The sequence below is a fragment of the Colobus angolensis genome, unplaced genomic scaffold, assembly GCF_000951035.1.
Source record: "Colobus angolensis palliatus isolate OR3802 unplaced genomic scaffold, Cang.pa_1.0 Scaffold207, whole genome shotgun sequence".
Lineage (NCBI taxonomy): Eukaryota > Metazoa > Chordata > Mammalia > Primates > Cercopithecidae > Colobus > Colobus angolensis.
This window is the reverse complement of record NW_012115233.1, coordinates 5145258-5166966: the sequence shown is the minus strand read 5'-3', so window position 1 is coordinate 5166966 and position 21709 is coordinate 5145258. Positions and strand designations below refer to the sequence as shown.

The following is a 21709-nucleotide window of genomic DNA, read 5'->3' as shown; positions in this document are numbered from 1 at the left end:
AAAAAAAATAAAATGGCAAGGTAAACATTAAATTTCATGTGCTGATCTGCACGGGTAAAGGTATTCAAACCTTTGCAAGAAAGATGCCAGGAAACTGTTAATCCTCCTGCAATTCTGCCTGAATACATACAGCTTAGGACTCCATGCCTCACAAAGACAAAGAGGTTCTGGGGAAATGGGAGAGGCATGCCTGCAAAAGAGCATGCTATTTGCAGTGTCACTAAATCCCCTGATGGCATATAGGAAATTGGAGACACAAACAAGGAAATGAGGATAGAGACATAGGTATTTCAAAATTTACTGTGCACTTATCTCATGTCAGCCATTGTGCTAGGCACAGAACTTGCCAAATCTTCATCTAAAAGATTATTTATGGCCAGTCTATTTTAATAGAATGAGTAACCTAATTAGAAAAACTTTTAATATGGTTTGGATCCGTGTCCCCACCCAAATCTCATGTTCAATTACAATCTCCCATGTTAGAGGTGGGGCCTGGTGGGAGGTGATTGGATCATGGGGGTGCATCCTCCATTAATGGTTTAGCACCATCCCTTTGGTGCTGTTTTCATGATAGAGTTCTCACAAGATCTGGTCGTTTAAAACTGCCCCACTCTCTCGCCCTGTTTCTGCCATATTCTGCCAGGAAGATGTGCCTGCTTCCCCCTTGCCTTCTGCTGTGACTATAAGTTTCCTGAGGCCTCCCCAGAAGCAGAAGCCACCATGCTTCCTGTACAGCCTGCAGAACCATGAGCCAATTCAACCTCTTTTCTTTATAAATTATCCAGTCTCAGGTATTTCTTTATAGCAATGTGAGAATGGCCTAATACAGCTTCCCTCAAAAAAAGGAGGGTGGCGGGTAAAAAGACTGATGGGGAGGTTGAATGGTTGAATAGAGGAGAAAAGGACAGCGATGATGGAAGAGGGCCAAGGCAAAACTTTGTCAATTTTGTCATTTTCATTGATGCTGGATCTGTTCTCTCCGTTTTTGGAAAACCAGTAAGAAGGGTCACTGATGGTGAAAAGTTTGGTCAAATCAGGATTTTCATTGATGCTGGATCTGTTCTCTCCGTTTTTGGAAAACTAGTAAGAAGGGTCACTGATGGTGAAAAGTTTGGTCAAATCAGGAAACATGCACATGCCTACATTTCCCATACCTCTCATCTACACTGTTACCAGATAACATTACGGACTCTTGTACTTTCCATTTTACTCCATCAATAAGCATTTAAAATTTAGATATATTATAGGGATGGGTGCTTAGAAGTACTTTTTGTAAGGGAACCTGTACAGGATATTCCAAAGCAGAATCTCTTGTTCCTCACTAAAATTTCTTCGAAGAATTGTGTTCAAAATTCCAACAATTTTCAGTCCTAAGACTGACAGATAGCTATCAGGAAAATCTCAGAGGCTGATGGAGGGGGATTGGGGGAAAATGTATTGGTGAGCTTCTCACGCTTAGTCATGAAACAGAGTAGTATCTTTGACTAGAAAACTGGAAGCTTCTCCTCTGTGGTCGTCTTCCAGTTTGGGAACCCTGAGTCTCTATCAGTCAAGCAAACACTCTGAAACATCCTGATCTCTCACCATCCCTGGCCTCATACATCCAGAGTGTGACAGTAGCTTTGAGAAAACAAGTATGGCGGGAGTCTGAGAAAATGATCATGTTTTTTTCTTTCTAGAGGAAAAATCAAAGCAAAAACTAATTAAGGCAGTTTTGAAACCTGTGTGTATTTTAGAAGGTTTTATTGTCATATGTTAAGACACATTATAAAACTATGAGTGTTGGAACATTATGGCATTTTTGCAAAATTTAATATATGAGATGGTCCCCAAGTAAACTGTTGTATGTATTAGAGCTTAATGTCACATGAAGGCTATGTGACAAAACCAGAAAAAGAATAAGTATTTAAAATAAAATAAAATAACATTTGGAAGGAAAACCAACTTGAAGGGTAAAAACTTGAAATGGGACTTTACATTAAACCATACATCAAAAGTAAGTTCTAGATGGACTGAAGAATCAAATGTGAATATAAAGCCATAAAAACTTAGAAAAATATATGTAATGTGACTTTGATTTTGGAACAGGCCAAGATTGTTAATTGTATAAACAAGGGAACAAACATAAGGAAAAAAGTGGTATTGTGTCTGGCTAAAGATTTAAAAATGTAGTATTTCAGAACATCAAATCAAATTAATTCAAATAACAAGCTGGCATAAAAAAAAAGGCAACAAACATATGACAGGCAAGAGATTAATATCCACAATAAGAAGTGAGCCTTTACGAATCAATAGAGAAGCCATTAACACCCAAATAGGAAAAGGGAAGAGGGCTTGAACAGGCAGCTGCTTCACAAGACATGGAGAAAGAAAAAAAAATACCTTACTACTGTTTTTTAAATGGCAAAGAAAAAAAAAGCCACAGTACCTTATTTTCATCAATAAAAGTGACACATTTAAGAAAGCTTGGCTGGGTGTGGTGGCTCACGCCTTAATCCCGGCACTTTGGGAGGCCAAGGCAGGCAGATCATGAGGTCAAGACATTGAGACCATCCTGGCCAACATGGTGAAACTCTGTCTCTACTAAAAGTACAAAAATTAGCTTGGTGTGTTGGCACATGCCTGTAGTCCCAGCTACTCAGGAAGTTGAGGCAGGAGAATCGCTTCAACCCAGGAGGTGGACGTTGAGGTGAGTCAAGATCCCACCATTGCACTCCAGCCTGGTGACAGAGTGAGACTCCGTCTCAAAAAAAAAGAAACCTTAGCGCTTAATGCCGGCAAGCGTAAGGTAAACAAGGACTGTCACATATCATAGGTGATCATAACCTATGTTATTTAGTGTTATTTCTTTGCAAAAAATTTTGACAATTATGTTTTAATTGTCGAAGGAATTTAGTTTTGGTTTTTCAATACAAATTTCAACTTCCAAGCATCGAGGCTAAGAAAGTAGATAACTGTGGACTCATGTCTGTGTACCTGAATGGTCCTCACAGAATTGTTTAAAGTAATTAAAGACTGGTGGGAAACAGAATAACCAAAACTAGGGAAAAGTTTCAATAAATTGAGAGTCCATGAGACGTTTTCTTATGTGGACATTAAACATCATGGCTTGGGAGAACTTTATGAAGAGAACATTCCCAGAAAATAAAGCGTAATTTTAAAAAGCAGAATACAATTTGAACATATAGTTTAATCTTACGTATGAATATATATGAATGAGTATAGATATAGATGTGAATATATATTTAATTATACTCATATGGATAGAAAAAAAAAACAGAAGTAAAAACACCAATATGTAATCAGAAGCTATCTCTGAGTGGGAAATTACAAGCTCTTTTTATTTATTTATTCATTTTACTAACAACAGTGAGCATTACTTTTATAATCAGAATAAGTTAATTTGAAAATGAAATACTGGAGTCAGCATTTTGGAAAAGTTAGATAAAGTTGACTCTGTCATTTTGTATCCATTCATGAAATAGCTACTATTAGCATTTGGGCTAAGGAAGGGCAGAGGCATTTGGCGAACTGCTTCTGCTGCAAAGAAGGCTATAGGCATATATATGTGTGTGTGTGTGTATATATATACACACACACACGTATACATATGTGTATATACACACACATATATACATATATACACATCCATTAAAAATATATATACACACACACATATATACACACATATATGTGTGTGTATATATATGTATATGTATGCATATATGTATATATGTGTGTGTATATAATGTGTGTGTGTATATGTGTGTGTGTGTGTATATATTTTTTTTAACGGATGGCACTGTCCATTGGATGGTACTTAACACCCAGTTAAGCTATTTGGGTTTTTTTTGTTCGTTTATTTTAAAAAGAAGTACCACATTTATTTATTTATTTTATAATTTCAACTTTTATTTTAGATTCACAGGGTAAATGTGCAGGTTTGTTACCTAGGTATATTGTGTGATGCTGAGGTTTGAGTATGATTGGTCCTGTCACCTAGATAGCACAGTATCTAGCAGTTTTTCAACCCTTGTACCCCTCTTTCCCTCCCCACTCTCGTAGTCCCCACTGTCTATTGTTGACATCTTTATGTCCATGAGTATTCATTGTTTAGGTCCCACTTATAAGTGAGAACATGTGGTATTTGGTTTTCTGTTTGTGCATTAATTCACTTAGGATAATAGCCCCTGGCTGCATCTATGTTGCTGCAAAGCATGTGATTTTATTTTATTTTTTTGTGGCGGCACGGTATTCCATGATACATATGTACCACATTTTCTTAAATCCAGTCCACCACTGATGGGCACCTAGGTTGATTCTGTGCCTTTGCTATTGTGTGTAGTCCAGTTGAGCTATTTGAAAATGGGGACCAGAAGGAGGCAGAATAATTTTAAAAACAGGATAATTAAAATAAAAAGCAATGAAAAAATGAGATTTGGCTTAAATGGAATTGATAGGAGAGCTGTGGGAGAGGAGAGAAAGGGGCTTGATAATGTGGAACATAGAAAGATTTGGCAAAACAGCAAAACATCCACATGCACCCAGCCCAGTAATAAAACCAACATGGGAGCCTAGGCTACTCCAACTTGTAATGCTTTTTTTTTTTTTTTTTGAGACAGAGTCTCGCTCTGTTGTCCAGGCTGGCATGCAATGGCACAATCTCAGCTCACTGCAACTTCTGCTGCTTCCCAGGTTCAAGAGATTTTCCTGCCTCAGCCTACCAAGTAACTGGAATTACAGGTGTGCACCACCATGCCCAGCTAATTTTTGTATTTTTAGTAGAGACAGGGTTTCACCATGTTGGCTAGGCTGGTCTCGAACTCCTGACCTCAAATGATCCACCTGCCTCAGCTTCCCAAAGTTCTGGGATTAGAGGCATGAGCCACCATGCCCGGCATTTTTTTTTTTTTTTTTTAATACTACTACATTTCACTTACAGACAAGAATCTAAGACCAACTCAAAGTCTACAAAGTAAATAGCAGGGAAGTACCATTGCAAATATGTTTGCCAATATTCACAAACCTTTGTGGGATTACTAAAACACTAGGAGAAATCTGCCATGTTTCCTTGTATAGTATGTTTATTTTCATGTAACTTCCAACTTCTCAAAAAGTAAAAATGCAGCAAATAGAGGCATTTTTATACATAAAATCCAATTGCTTCTCTCCTAGAATCTTAGGCAGCTAATTGTGAGGTGCAAGAGGCGACTGCTGTAATTTTTTGAAATATTTGGGAGATTCGCAACACTGCAAATATGTCTCTGTGAATGGCAGTAATACGTTTGTCCCTGCTTCACAGTAATGCTAAAAACATCTCATTCTGCAAAAGCTACATGATGCCCAATGGGCATTTTTTGAAAAATCTGAATTGGAAAATGGTGTTTTATCAACACAAAGTTAAAAGTGAACTTCAAAAGACACAAGTTAGTGTAAACATGAGATGCTCTCTCATAACCATACCTGAACATATTAAATATGGAAATGGGGCAGGTAAGAGCACAATCTGTATTCCCTCTGAACTGCTGTCCCAATCACATAAATTAATCAAATGGCATGTCAATGGAAGCTGGCTCAGAAAGTCTGTGTTCCTCACATTTTCTTGAAGTTTAAATGTTTCTGAGATAATAAAAATCTGATCTTGGAAGGAAAGGAGGGAGGAATCAAGAGGTTAATTGTCTCTAACCTTGGATGGCTTTGGAGATGTGCTGAGTTTTACCCCTCTCTCATCTTAGCCCAATTACTCTTCCTGTCTGGGCTGAGAGGTCCTCAAAGCCCATTTCTGCTTAAGCCCCTTCTCCCCACTGCTCTGCTCTGCTTAAACACCATGTTAGAGATTTACATAAAAATAGTCAGGTCTGGTATTTCACACCTCATTATACCACAGCAGCACTTGGTTATGCACTTACAGTATCAAGAATTGACTCCCTTAATGTCAGGGATCCGCTGCTGCAAAGTGATTTGCTGGATACCCTGTCTTGCCCAAACTACTGTTTAAAATCTGGTCACCAACTACAAACTGTCAGCATCACTGCCCGCTGCTAATGGCAAAATGCTTTCTGACTGAGGATGTTTCCATCTTTCCACAAACAATGCACATCCCCACTTTCATTATCTCTACTTTCAAAAAATGGTCCTTAGAGCTAACTGCTCTTTTGCCTTGGATTTCCTGAGGCCCTCCAGCCTCTCCTACCACCGTTGATTCCAGGCTACTCTTCTCTCTCCTGCCTCCTATAGAGCAATTGTGCTGAAGCCCTTCAGTTGCTCTTCTCTTTCCACCATTCCCCCAAGAAAAGGAGAATTAAGGTGACCTGGAGTCTCCATTTGCTCGTTCTGCCTTCTCTTCTGAATTCTAGGTCTCTAATTTCTATTTGGAGGTCAAACTGGCACCCATGTGTACTTTTAAGCCATCTTGGAAACTAGCCCTACCTCCATCTTTTTTTTTTTTTTTTTTTGAGACAGAGTCTTGCTCTGTCTCCCAGGCTGGAGTGCAGTGGCGCTATCTCGGCTCACTGCAAGCTCCACCTCCTGGGTTCACTCCATTCTCCTGCCTCGGCCTCCCAAGTAGCTGGGACTACAGGCACCTGCCACCATGCCCGGCTAATTTTTTGTATTTTTTTTTTTTGGTAGAGATGGGGTTTCACCGTGTTGGCCAGGATCTACATCCATCTTTTTAACTTATGCATATGTCACTGATATTTGCTTCTTATCCTTCCTCCCCTTCTTGGCTGAAATCACCAATTCCAGGTCTCATTACCCCTACCCTGTAACCCCTGCCCACTCCTCTCATTTGTGGCCATTACATCTTCCACAACCAACCGTCTTCCTCGGCACAGAACTCAGCACCCTGCTCTGCAGCCTGCTAGTCCCCTCCCTCAAATGCCCAGTGCCTTTCAGTAGATGCTAAAAGGTTTTGCATAATAAAAAGTGTGCTGTGGTCCAAAGCAAATAAGAAAGGAAGAGTTAATCTCATAACTATCCTCTTGCTGCAACAAATCTTAGAATATCCATCATCTATCATCTACTTTGCATTTTGAATCTTCAAGACAGGCAAGGGTGGGCATTGTTTTTGCCATCAGAATCCTTTTTGTATTGTGGAACATCTTGGCAGATCAGTTGTAGGGGTTTACTCTACTGAGATGTCCCCACTTGATGTTTGGAGGGACTTACTGGACTTGGCCATTTTCCCTTGAGCCTCTAGTCCTCCCTCTTTAGGGATTCCTAAATTCTTACGGGCCAACCCGTAGCCTACATTTTACTTTTTTTTTCTTTTCCTGCTTCTCCTTATCTCTCACATGCACTCTTTCTGTGATCAGAGCCTGGACTGGGCTGACGGCTCAGCGCTCAGGGCAGAGAGTGTGCTGACCAACTGCAAGGTTTTGGAGCCAGGCTGCCTGGATTCAGTCTCCAGTTCTGCTGTGGTTTTACCTGGGCATCCTGTGGCAAACAGTGAAACTCTCTAAGCATTAGTGTTTTTATTTGTAAGATAAGAATAATGTCCACTTTGTGAGGGCATGACATTAGCTGGCATGCATACACACACACACACACATATACACACACACACAAACACATACACGTATATACATATATATATGTAGTGCTTAGTGCACTGTATTTAATAAATAGCATTGGCTTTTTTTGGTAGTCTCTATTACTGGCAGGAGCTATTATTGTAAATATCATCGGTAAAATGATGATTTTTGTTTTTTTTGTTTTATTTTTGAGACAGTCTCACTCTTGTCACCCAGCCTACAGTGCAATGCGCAATCTCAGCTCACTGCAACCTCCACCTCCCGGGTTCAAGAGATTCTCTTGCCTCAGCCTCCTGAGTATCTGGGATTACAGGCGGCCCCCCAACCATGCCCAGCTAATTTCTGTATTTTTAGTAAGACGGGTTTCACCATGTTGGCCAGGCTGGCTTTGAACTCCTGAACTCAGGAGATCTGTGGGGCCCCTAGACATTTCTGAAACAGAGTTGAAGGAATCAAAATCATCTGCTTAGACACTCTAGTTTTTCAATAAATGATGCTTCCTTCAAGAGTCAGAGGGACTTGGGTTGTGACCTAACTCCACCATGTGTGGTGTGTGGTGTGTGGTGTGTGGTGTGTGGCCTCAGACCAGACATTTAATCTCTCCAACCGTCAGTGTTCACACTGGAAAATGAAGTTAATAATGGCTACTTCTACAGGTTGGCAGAGGATTACCTATGATAAGCATCTAAAGCACTAACCACTAAAGCTGGCACTTAAGCAACCTATGCTGTAGTATTTGGTTAAGCACATGGGCTTTGGAGTCAGGCTGCTGGGTTTTCATTTTTTTCCTGATCAGTTACCAACTGGGTAAAATACAGATAACAACTATGTCTTTTTTACAGTGTTGGCGTGATTATTAAATTAGATAATGTTGGCAAAATGCTTAGTCTAATGTTCGGCACAAGATAACGTTTTATTTTCATAATTCATAAATTTGATGATTGTGATGATGATGACGATGTTGACAGTGATCACGTTTTATTGGTTAGGATGGGTTAGGCTGTGGTGCAGAAATTAAACACTGAACGAAATAAAACAAAATCCCAGAGGCTTAACAAAACAAAGGTTTGTTTATCTCTTGCGCATGCTGTGAATTTAGAATGGTGGGTGGTGGCTTTATGCTATATGTCAGCTCAAGAACCCAAGCTGAAGAAGCCTCCACTACTTTGCAGCTGGCACCATATCAAACACATCCATGGCACCAAGGAAAGAAAGAGAGTGGAGACGACACACTTTGGCTAGCACCAGTCATATGGTTCCCTCTGACTGCAAAGGCAATAGAAAACAGAGTCAGAAATTTCTGTGTGACCAGGAGGAACGTGGCTGGACATGGGTGAGTGCCAGTGGCTCTACTACAATGCTGATGGCAAAGACAACAAAACAAAGTGATGAGCGTCCAGCCTGCAGCACTACAACAGGAGGTTAGCAGCGGATGGTTCACAATTATAGCCATTGTTATTTTTATTTTATGTTAACTGGGGTGCAGGTTTTGACCTCAAGATGGACATCCCAGTGGAAGAGATGGACTCTGAACCAATGCAGAGAACCTGTGTAGGGAACAAAGAGGTTTCCCTACATAGGTGAGTGTATTAGTCCATTTTTTGCGCTACTGATAAAGACATACTTGAGACTGGGCAATTTACAAAAGTAAAGGTTTATTGGACTTATAGTTCCACATGGCTGGGGAAGCCTCACAATCATGGTGGAAGGTGAATGGCACGTCTCACATGGTGGCAGATAAGAGAAGAGAGCTCGTGCAGGGAAATTCTCATTTTTATATAACCGTCGAATCTTGTGAGACTTATTCACTATCACAAGAACAGCATGGAAAAGACCTGCCCCAGTGATTCAATCACCTCCCACCAGGTTCCTCCTACGACACAAGGGAACTGTGCGAGTTACAATTCAAGATGCGATTTAAGTGGGGACACAGCCAAACCACATCAATGAGTGTGCTGGACTTGGGAGCAGTCCAAGCTAGCTCTGCAAGTTGGGGATTTAGGCCTCTCCACAGTCCCCAATCCACCTATAAAACCATTTCTCCAAGGGTGGCCTAGAGACTGTCTCTATGGAAATCACCTGGGGAGTTTGCCACAAGTATAGATTTTGGACTAATCTCAGACCTACTGAATCAGAATCTGTGTGTATGTGTGTCAGAGGGTGGTGGTAGTGGGGTAGGGTCTTCTTCATGCATTTTGACAAGCTCATTCAGTAACGTTTTAGGCAACCTGAAATTTGAGGACCACTTAAGTAGACACTTCCTGCCCTGATTCCCTTCTGACTCTCAGACTCAGGGTGCTCTTTCAACACCTTAATTTGTTCAACCTTTAAAACTTGGTAGGGAAACTGAGGCTTAGCATTAGAGAAAGACAGATTCAGTTTTCAGCTCTATCATTTACTTGCTATGCATTCTTGGGTAAACCACTCAACAACTCTGAACTTCAGTGTAAATATCTGTAAAATGCCCACAATAAAATGGTCTGGTATCTTGTTGGAAGGATTCAATGATACCATGTAATAAAGCATGATGATGCTTTCATCATCATGAAAGCATCTTTGTCATCGTGACAATGATGATGACAAGATGCTAATGATGGGGATGATGATGACAATGGTGAAGAAAATTTTCTAGTCAGTGCCTGGTCCTCACATATGTAAAAGATGGAACGTGTGAATGTTCCTTATTATCTGTAAAATGGATTCCTGTATTTGGTTACATGAAGGGTTAAGGAAGCATCAGGCATGTAAATGTCACATCTGAGAAGCAGTTCATATTTAACCCATTTTCCTTTAATACTTTATAAAATGGACGTAACTCCCAAACAAAAGGACTAGCTGACTTTACTTACTTCTGAATTAGAACCAAGAAAGCAGTGAGAGAAATTGGCATTGACAGGGAAAAAAATGGATTCTTAAGTGCAGAAGAGAATTACATTAATAATGGTCATTTGTTCTCTGGATCGATTGCTACCTCATTTTGAGTTGCAATGTTCCAGAAGAACTACGGTGGGTTGTTTGACATAGCACCTCAGGCTTTTGAAACTCTTCTCTTGGGCAGACTTTTAGAGTTGTTCTTTGTTGTTGATTAATGTAATTAGTTGGGAAGAGGTATATTAGGAGAGTGAGAGAGATGGATGGGTAACACAAGAATGTGGATGAGAAAGAGAACCATGGTGGGTGACTCTTTAACTCCATAAATATGCAAACCCATGCAGAGTCAAGGCGGGGGAGGGAAATGCTGGTGGTTTGTCAAGACAAATGTTGGTGGTTGTGGATGAGTGGCAGACAATAAAAAAAAGACATAATGCTTAATTTGCTTATTTAGTATTTGCGCTGTTTGAACTTTATCTGTTTCTATCTCAAAATAGTAGTAGGCATCTTTGATTACATTCTGACTCCTTAAAATGGACTCTCCCTATAATCAGTTAAAATACAGTTAGAATTGCTCATTTAAAAGCAACAAAAATCTGACTGTTAAGAAAACTGATAGACCCTGATTTATTTATTTGATGATTTCTTTAATGTAGAAGCTCAATATTCAAATTCTGAATACTACATTGAACCTAGCCTCCCAAAGTGCTAGGATTACAGACATGATTCTCCGTCTTTTACTCAAATCCAGCACTTTATTGAGACACTAGTATATCTCCCTGGAAACTGGAGGTTTTAACTAATTTGTTCTAGAATGTATAGTGGTCCAATATAGCCTTAGAAAATCACATGGAACAAACGACATCAAAAATTCAAAGCTTTCAGGAAGAGTTGCCAATCTCTTTCATGTATGATGTATAAGAACACCAGGCAAGCGGATGCTCAGTCTGGATGCAATCAGAAAGCCTCATTTTCATAGCAATGGCAGTGATCTCAAGATCTGTGACTATCTTGGGTTGCCCAATTTCTGCCCTAACAGGAAAGCTTCCAGCATTGTATCAAGTCCCAGTAACGGAAAAACGTGTACTGGAGGAATTAGACGTAAGATTCCAGACAAACATTTGTGTAGAAACTGTTTTTCTCACCTTATGTTTAAAAACATCTTCAACATCCTTTACAAATGCAGGTTGCCATGGTTACAGTTGTTGTGCAGGCAGGAGGTTTCTGAGCATCTTTGAGCTCATCAGTTAATGCCAACAGATCAGAGATTTTTGAAAATTGATATTTATAAAATATCACCCCTCTTCTCTTTCCCTCTAGCTCAGAAGTCATGTCACTGAAAGCAGCTGGAGAGGTTTGTAGGATTATTAGTGGTGGTTATCACTGTGGAACTGGCCTTTTGGAAGGCCACATAAGCGCCACACTGACCATATGCTAAATGTGCCCTTTGATCTACGTCCATACAACATGGGTCAAATTCATTTGCTGACATTCACAAAAATGCAGAACTGCCATTCTGATAAAGCAAAGCTCTCACCCTTCACCTCCACTGCCATAGATCTGTCTCTATGACAACCACAGTCTTAATTGCTACCTGCTTGAAAACCATGTTAATCCAACTTATTTTTAAGACTTTTTTTTAGAGTAGTTTCAGGTTCATAATAAAATTGAAATCAGGTACAGAGATTTCTCACATACCTCCTGCCTCCACAGGTAGCCTCTCTCATTGCCAACGTCCCCCACCAGAGTGGTACATTTGATACAGTCATTGAACCTACAGTGACACATCATTTTCACCCAAACATGTTTAAAATGTAGCTTTCCTACAGAATTCATAGTTTGAATCATGGCACATCTAAGATTATGTGCGAGGGTGCATTATGTAACAATTTTTTTCTTTTTCTTTTTTGAGACAGAGTCTTGCTCTGTCACCCAGGCTGGAATGCAGTGGTGTGATATTGGTTCACTGCAACCTCTGCCTCCTGGGTTCAAGTGATTCTTGTGCCTCAGCCTCCTGAGTAGCTGGGATTACAGGTGCGCACCACCATGCCTGGCTAGTTTTTTTGTATTTTTAGTAGATACGGGTTTTCGCCATGTTGGCCAGGCTGGTCTTGAACTCCTGGCCTCAGGTGATCCACCAGCCTCAGTCTCCCAAAGTGATAGGGTTGCAGACATGACCCACCATGCCCAGCTGCATTATATTAGAATTTAAAAATCAATCCGGCTGGATGTGGTACAGTTTTATATGCTTAACAGACTGTGCTGTAAATGAATTGGTTAAACGGATGCCATGTATGTTCAAATGAGAAATTAAAGTTATATCCCTTTCAGTGACCACTGTGACTCAACAATGGAAATCTCTGTTTGTGATTTCTGCTAAGGCTCTTTTCTATGTGCCTGTGTTAACATCTGCTCAAAAATTCAGAGGAGAGGTTTAGGCATCAATGTTCACTTCTTGACCAGTTTAATTCTCCAACAACCTAGTTATCTTTCTCATAGAGACTTTAGCTCAGTGTTACAAAATAATAAACCCCACAAGACTGACCCCGTAATACCTATTGTTTAGAAAATATTTTTGAAATATGGAAATGTGATTGACTAAAATAAAACCGTGGATTCAGCAACTTCACAAGAATGCAGGCTTTGTAATAATCTCTCTGGTCTTTCATTGGCTTTATTTTTAAAAGCTAGGAGTAAATTTAACTCAAGTAGAGTCACAGGAATTCACAGTGTTACTCAGAGATATAGAATCAGCAGACTGATGAATGGTCTTTTTTTTTCCCCAGGGTATTTTTAAAAGCCAGATTATTTTCAATCCTCTACTTTGGGCAAATGGGAACTTTTGCCAAGACAGAAAAAAATAGATAAGCTACAAGACATGGAAGGGAAGACAAAGAATCAAAATTGAAACATGTGAAGTTCAAGGTGTCTGACTATGTAGGAATGGTGAGTGAAAATAAATTTGGAAACCAAACGACAGGCAAAGAATGAAATTCAGATTTGTGAATTATTAATATATATGTAGTAATGAAGGTCCTGAGAATAAACAGTGTTATTTAGGAAAAGTGAGCAAAGTAAAGAAAGAAGACTGCTGAGAAGAAACCCAAAGAGAGTCCAGCATTCGATGACTGCAGGTCCCAAGGACCACCCTACTGCCCTTCCTGGCTACCGCGGGCCCAGTGCTGCTCCTGAAGCAAGAGCCAGAAGCCAGGCACACTGCTCAGTGACTCCAGCAAGGGTACAACCCAGCTGGGCACCTTCCTGGCCATGGAGCAGCTGCAGCAGCAGGCAGGGTCTGAGTGTACCATGGATCTCTTTAATGTGGCTCTGCTGCAGTCCCAGGCCTGTGGCCTTATGACCCCAACACTGGAGCAGTATATCTACCTCCACGACTTTCTGAACAGCGTGCCGGCAGATGGGCTGCTCTGAGTCAGCACTGGTCACTGTTCAGTGTCAGACCAGGAGAGGTCTGTGCCCTGCTGGACAGGGACAGCCAGCTCTGGCAAGTCCACATGGGCCTGGGGTCCCTGGAAGGGCAGCCTCCACTGGGCCCTGTGCTGTGAAGGGGTAGAATTACTGAATAAAGATATGTGGTCGGGTGCAAAAAAGAAAAAAAGGAAAATAAATATGGGCTCACTGCACAGCACAGTGCAGTGAGAAGAAACAATATTCAGAGAGGCAGCAGGCGTGGAGAGCGAGCAGGAAACAATCTTGCTGAAGCAGAAAGCAAAGAGTATGAAGAAAGAGAAACTTTTATTTAAAAATAAGATGAGAGGTGAAGGCGAGGGATTGCCCCAGACTTTGTTTTCCCCAGGGGACTGGGAGTACCTGGATTTGGGAAGGGACTCTTCTTGATCTTATCCCCAGAATTTACCTAGCTCAGTGCCTGGGACAGGGAACCCACTTCCTAAAAGTCTGACCCAAAGAAAATGAAACAATAAAAGGTGCATGATACCTGGAATGAGTCCACGAAATGCATTGGTTGTGGACTGCTGGTCATTCTTTCTAGAACAATCTAAGGAAGCTTCGAGGACACATTTCTTTTTCTTTTCTTTTTTTTTTTTTGAGATGGAGTCTCACTCTGTCACCCAGGCTGGAGTGCAGTGGCATGATCTTGACTGATTGCAACCTCTGCCTTCCGGGTTTAAGCTACTCTCCTGCCTCTGCCTCCTGAGTAGCTGGGACTACAGGCATGCACCACCATGCTCAGCTAATTTTTTTTTTTTTCTAGTAGAGACAGGGTTTCACTATGTTAGCCAGGATGGTCTAAATCTCCTGACCTTGTAATCTGCCCACCTTGGCCTCCTAAAGTGCTGAGATTACAGGTGTGAGCCACTGCGCCCGGCCGGATACATTTCTTTACTGCTTAGGTAACGTGGTATTTTCCTGCTAGGTCCTTTTGCATTTCCATAAAAAGAAAGCTCTAGTTCCCTTAAATGATGTGACACAGTTTTCACAATCAACTGCATTTAGACTTTAAAATGCAATTAAAATATAACTATAATGTAAATTGGGTTAGCCTGAAGATGTTTCCAAAATCTCTCTGACTCATCCAATTGACCAAGATGAGAACTGATTCCAGAAGACAGCATCTGTAATCTCTTAGAGCCACCCATTCCCTGCCCAAAGGGTAGGCACATGGTTTGCTACCTGGCTTCTGTTCCTTGAAGGAGAACAACCAAATGATAGCAAGGGTTTTTTATCTGTAGTCATCTCACTGGTTGATCCGAATCCCAATACCGTTAATTAGATGGACTGTGTGGCAATTAGCTATTAAAAAGTAATTTAAATAAGAATCAAAATTAATCTAAAAAGTCAATTCTGTGACAATCTACAGAACCAGGATCAGATAATAAGAAACCTGACTGAGAAAAGCATTTTGAAACTACAGTGGCCTGACGTCACTGGAGTTCTGGCATCTACTGCCCTTGATTTGGAAAAGATGATAAGAAAAAGAAAAGGAGAATTCCATCGTATTAACTATGACACCCTTGTTCGAATTTTAGAAAATTGCTCCTTTGAAGAGCACTGTGGGGAAAAAAAGCAGACCTTATTTTTGTCTTCAATGTCAGAAGGAGTGCCTCTGCTGCTTTCCGGATCAGAGAGATGAGCCTATCTACCTGATGGCAAGCCTCTGAATTAGTATAAATATATTATGGCCATAAAAACATCTGTGCTGAATGAATAAGGAATAAAGGAGCATAGGATTTATGGAAGGAGACTGGGGGAGGCTCCTTCAGCAAAAATGAATGCTGTCAAAGCCTGGTTTCATGTCATCAAGACACAGAAGTCAAGCCCTGGCAGCAGGTGAGTAAAACTTGATGTAGTCCTATTAGGGGCTTGTTAGCTGCCCATGTTGCCTTTTATCTGGAGGCTTTGAAAACATAAACGTTTGTGCAACAACCACAACAAAATCAATTTTCTCCAACTTAAAAGAGCACTCTTCATCAGCTTGGACACACAGGCAATCACTCCCCTAAAGGAAATGCTTTGTACCTTAAGACTACATGTCGCCTTTGTAGATGGGGTGTGTATCTTAGAGGGCCATGGCTATGGCACAATGCTAGGATTAGATGCTTGAAAGGAAAATGCTTTGCTTGTACTGGTTAGAGATGCATGCATCATGGAACTATGGAGTGAATCATCATCAGACAGAATCCATTAATACCCAGGCTTTTAAAGAACCAGTGGCGCTTAATGAAGAGAGATGAAAAGATGTTGCCATGTTGATGTGAGCCGATGCATTATGGTGTGTACTGATTCAACTCAAGGAGTTTGGTTATTCTTTAATTTATAACCATGCTATGTTCAAAGCACAAACAAAGCCACTTTGTACTGAACAAGCTTTAGTATTGGGGTTCCCCTAGCCTGGAGTGCTAACTGCTCCCAGCTAATTCCTACCCAGCCTTCAGGCCCACACCAGATGCTCTTCTTCATAGCTGTAGCCCCCAGTCTCAACCTTGGCTGCATGTGGACTCACCTGGGGAGCTCTAAGCCATGCTGATGACCAGGTCCACCCCAGAGATTCCAGGGTCACTGGCAATGGGTGTGAATCTGGGGTGTGTCTTGGGCATTGACGCTTTTGGAAGCTCACATGATTCTGAAATGCAGCCAAGGTTTGAGAACTGTTTGTGGCATGGTGTGTTTACCTGACAAACTGCCTAGACTTGACCACACTGTATTTATATCAGCTGTTTGCATTTTAGTCTTCCTCACTCCTTTGAGGTCTCTTGATCCCTCTCCTCATCTCACCCCCATCCCTGCTTTCTATCTCTTCCATGTCTAGCGTAGGACAGGGTACACAATAGGCCCCCAAGGCATCCATTTTAAAGTTTTTAAGTTGTAAGGACTAGAGTTGCCTACCGTGCACATTTAACTTGTTTGACTTTAGCTATATGCACTGTTGAGGGAAAAGAGCAGGAGGAGAGATGGAGGGAGAGTCACCCAGAGAGAGGACAACAGACCAAAAGATGGACCAAGAAAGGCAGAGATCTTTTATTTTCCCCATTGTCCTTTGCCCCTTTCAAATTAGACCTTGGCCTTCACTGCCCCAGAGAAACAAAAGACATTAATTCTTGGCCTTTCAACCTCCAAAGGCACAGGTCCAGACAATTTAAGGGCCATTTAAGGGACTTTCAAGGATAATTTTGACACCATGCAATTTTTGCTTTACAATGCTGACTCTAGAACATGACTCTTCTACCTCCACCCAGGCCTGCACTTGAAATGTCTCTCCCCTCTGTCCTTTCCTTATATAATCTGTTGCTGTCCAGTATTTCTCAGGGAAGACCTACTTGTCTTTGCCAAATTTGGTTGCTTTCAAAGCTTGCTCCTTGAAATTAACATTCTCTAACAGTAAATGAAACATATTTGACTGTTCTCACATAAGTGGTTTTTTTTCCTTCCAATATAACTTAATGTCTGAACATCTTATTTTCCAAATGAGAATTAAATAATGAAATAATTGACTTAGGTTTATTTTTCAGAGGAGATTTTTTTTCCTAAACCATAAAATTTTAATTGGCTGACTTTATATCTGTACATGTAGTTTAAGATTTCAAGAACCGCTTTCAATACGAGAGCTTTAAAGATTTTTGCCATAGAAAAACCAATTGAAATAACATCATTTAACATTTACTTGCAGGCAGGTGTTATAGAAAATATAGAACACACCTGGGGCCAAAAATCTTCATCTTTTAAAGGCAAATGATACATAGTTTAATGTTAGTTCTTTGCTGGCAGGAACTGTGTCTAATTAATTTTTTTTTTTTTCATCCTGGCATGGTACCTGAGAGTTGGTTAGTCAATGTCTTATCAGTTAGCTTAGGCTACATTCTGCTGCAGTAACACTATAGCCTTCTTATCTTAGTGAATAACACTAGCAAAAGATACATTTTTTTTCTTTTTTTTAGATGGAGTCTTGCTCTGTTACCAGGCTGGAGTGCAGTGGTGCGATCTTGGCTCACTGCAACCTTCACTTCCTGGATTCAAGCAATTCTCCTGCCTCAGCCTCTGGAGTAGCTGGGACTACAGGTGTGTGCCACCAAACCCCACTAATATATATATATATATTTTGTATATTTAGTAGAGACAGGGTTTCACCATGTTGGCCTGGATGGTCTTGATCTCCTGACTTTGTGATCCCGCAGCCTCAGACTCCCAAAGTGCTGGGATTACAGTCGTGAGCCACCGCACTTGGCCAAAAGAAACATTTTTTTTTTCTTTTTTGAGACGGAGTCTCGCTCTGTCGCCCAAGCTGGTGTGCAATGGCACAATCTTGGCCCACTGCAAGTTCTGTCTCCCAGGTTCACGCCATTCTCCTGCCTCAGCCTCCCCAGCAGCTGGGACCACAGGTGCCTGCCACTACGCCTGGTTAATTTTTTTGTATTTTTAGTAGAGATGGGGTTTCACCATGTTAGCCAGGATGGTCTCGATCTCCTGACCTCGTGATCCGCCCTCCTTGGCCTCCCAAAGTGCTGGGATCACAAGTGTAAGCCACTGCTGCCAGCCAGCAAGAAACATTTTTATCTCATGTGACAGGTTCATGACAGTTCAGTTTCAACTCTGTTTCAGGCTAAAGCAGCAGCTCTCCCTTAGGGTAAGCTGGTGTCATGGCAAACGACGAAAATGGCAGCACCATAGCATGGTCTTTAAAGCTCCCACTTCTCAATGGAACATGTGACTATGACTCACACGCCACAGGCTGAAGCAAGTCACACGGTCAAGCCTGATATCAACAGGATAGGGCTCCCTAAAGAGCGGCCAGGCAGAAAGAAGGAATACACCTTTTTGAACGACACCGTTGTTTACAGTCTTAGTTGAGTGAACACGCTTCTTTTGTTGCACTGAACTTCATTCTTCCCTACTCTTGCCCATGTCTCACCCCCAGAATTGCTCTTAATTTCTAAATATAAAATAACTATAATGACCATTGTATTAGTTTCACAGGCCTACCACAAAAAACCAAAATGCCACAAAGTGAGTGGCTTAAACAGACACTTCTTGCCTCATGGTTTTGGAAGTCAGAAGTCTGAGATCAAGGTGATGGCAAGGTTGGTTCCTTCTGAGCCTCCGAGGGAGAATCTGTTGTATGTTGGTCTTATAGGACTGAAACCGCCTTTGCAAAATTATGACTCAGACAGTGAAAACGGTACACCTTAAGTGACTCCATCTTGCCTCTAACCTGCAAACTGTCCCTGTTGATTCCTGGGCATAGGCTGAACTAACTTTGGGAGGAACTTAATTTATAGTTTAAAACAAAGGCAATAACAACTCTTTCCCAAAACAAACTTCCTTCTTGCCTGGGGATTAGACTACTAACATTAGCCACTAGATTAGAAATTATGGTTTAGGAGTCATGTAGCTGGAGGCTGTAAGATACAAACACTCCTAAACTGCTCTTAAGATCAGTGCTTGAGGTGGTATGCAGACCCTGCATTTGATGGATCCGTTGGCCCCACCCAGATAGAGACACTGGCCCATCTGATCTTATGACCCCCAACTCAGGAACTGATTTCAGCTCAAGAACATGACATCCCATTATTTCATCTCCGACCCAACCAATCAGCACGCTCTGACTCACTGTCCCTCCTCTCCCACCAAATTGTCTTTAAAAACTCTGATCCCGGCTGGGTGCGGTGGCTCACACCTGTTATCCCAGCACTTTGGGAATCCGAGGTGGGCAGATCACGAGGTCAGGAGATCGAGACCATCTTGGCTAACACGGTGAAATCCCATCTCTACTAAAAAAATACAAAAAATTAGCCAGGCATGGTGGCAGGCGCCTGTAGTCCCAGCTACTCGGGAGGCTGAGGCAGGCGAATGGCGTGAACCCGGGAGGCGGAGCTTGCAGTGAGCCAAGATTGCACCACTGCACTCCAGCCTGGGCGACAGAGCCAGACTCTGATCCCGAATGCACAGGGGAGTTGATTTGAATAATAATAAAACTCCTCCAGTCTCCCACACAGCTGGCTCTGCATGCATTACTCTTTCCTTATTTCAATTCCCCCGTCTTGAGAAGGCGGCTCTGTGTAGGCAGCCGTAAGGTGAACCCACTAAGCAGTTACAGCTTTTGGTGGTTACTGTCGATTCTTGGCATTCCATGCTTTGTAGATGCATCATCCCAATCTCTGCTTTCCTGCTCACGTAGTGTTCTCTCTCTGTGGGAGTGTCTGTGTCCACATTTTTTCTTTCTCTAAGGACACCAGTCATACTGGATTAGAGGCCCAGTCTACATCATTCAGTATAACCCCATCTTAATTATATCTGCAACAACCCTGTTTCCAAGGAAAGCCATATTCTGAGGGACCAGAGGTTAGGAGGTTAGGACTTCAACACATGGATTCTGGAGGGCGCAATTCAAGCCGGAACAACCATATATCGTGTTTGTCCAAAATAGTCCTGCTTCTGCCTGTAGTACTGGTGATATAATTGCTAACGTTTCCTCTTTTACTGTGAGACTGGACCCAGATTAGATGACCAATTAAATGGCTGCCTTAAAAATAAAACATGGCCATTATGCAGAAGTCAAATAAATATAGAAATATTTTAAGTAGAAAAAAAGTGTAAAGGAATTACCTTTAAGTACCAGTCCATTTTAAATCCTACTGTCAACACTTTGGTGAATATACATGATTTTTTAATAAAACTAGAACAATGCTATAATATTGTTTTATAACCTATATTTTCCCTTAAAAATATATTTGTGCATTTTTCTATATGTTTAAAAAATTATTTGAGAACATGATTTTTAATGACTGCATAATAGTCTATCACATCCACCTTATTATTTAATTAATGACTCCCTTATTGTGATCATTTAGGTGGTTTTCAAGACAGCACTAGTTCAGAGTCATTTTGGCATGTAAGACATCAAACAGCAATTTTAGAAAGACATGGTGAGAATTTGCCAGTTTTGAGTATGTATTTCACAGAAATTTAATCACAAATGGTATTTCTCATGCACAGAGACTTAAAGCTCTTTTTTTCCCTCTAATTTTCCTTAGGAAGGACAGGATTTCCAAAAGTCAATGGTTATAGACTAAACCCTAAACCCTAAATCTTCTTCTTCTTCTTCTTCTTCTTCTTTTTTATCTTGCGAAAAGCTACTTAGTGATTTTTTTTTTCTTTCTTTCTTTCTTTCTTTTTTGACAAAGTTTTGCTCTTGTTGCCCAGGCTAGAGTGCAATGACGCCATCTCGGCTCACTGCAACCTCACCTCCCAGGTTCAAGTGATTCTCCTGCCTTAGCCTCCTGAGTAGCTGGGATTACAGGCATGTACCACCACACCCAGCTAAATTTGTATTTTTAGTAGAGACAGTTTCACCATGTTGGTCAGGCTGGTTGCGAACTCCCGACCTCAGGTGATCCGCTTGCCTCTGCCTCTGAACATGCTGGGATTATAGGCATGAGCCACTGCACCTGGCCTACTGACTTTATTTCTAATAGACTAAGTAGTTGGGCTTTTATTTTTTTTTTAAAGCTATCCTTGAAAAATAAGTGACTGATTCTTCGCAACATATCAACACCTCTTAGCAAATACTCTTTAGAACTTCTTGTCCAAATCCACCTCCTTTTAGGGGTTGGGTTATTCTGGGTTTGTTATTAACTCGGTTAGAATAACTAGTTTCCAGGTTTAGCCAATGATGGCTATCTTCCCATAGGTACACCCCACAGGGGCATATTCCCTGCTGGAGGGAGCAGTGACTGACTGAGTTGGTTGGAAACGATGGGAAGAGGGGCACAGAGAGGACAGAAGAAGCAATACAAAGATGTTGATTCATTAGGTGTGAGGTCCAGTCTAGA

At 41.2% G+C, this 21709-nt stretch overlaps 1 protein-coding gene across 5 annotated transcripts in view; it reads right to left on the bottom strand.

Moving 5' to 3' along the window:
- CDH13 (cadherin 13) overlaps positions 1-21709 on the bottom strand; it is a 1192767-nt gene that overhangs the window by 630896 nt on the left and 540162 nt on the right. The window contains exon 5 of one of the 5 annotated variants that reach the window (XM_011942176.1): positions 313-358. The exons of the other annotated variants lie outside the window; for them this stretch is intronic. Coding sequence (XP_011797566.1) covers positions 314-358 — 45 coding nt within the window. The 3' untranslated portion in view covers position 313. The remainder of the gene's footprint in view (positions 1-312; positions 359-21709) is intronic. 5 annotated transcript variants of the gene reach the window in all.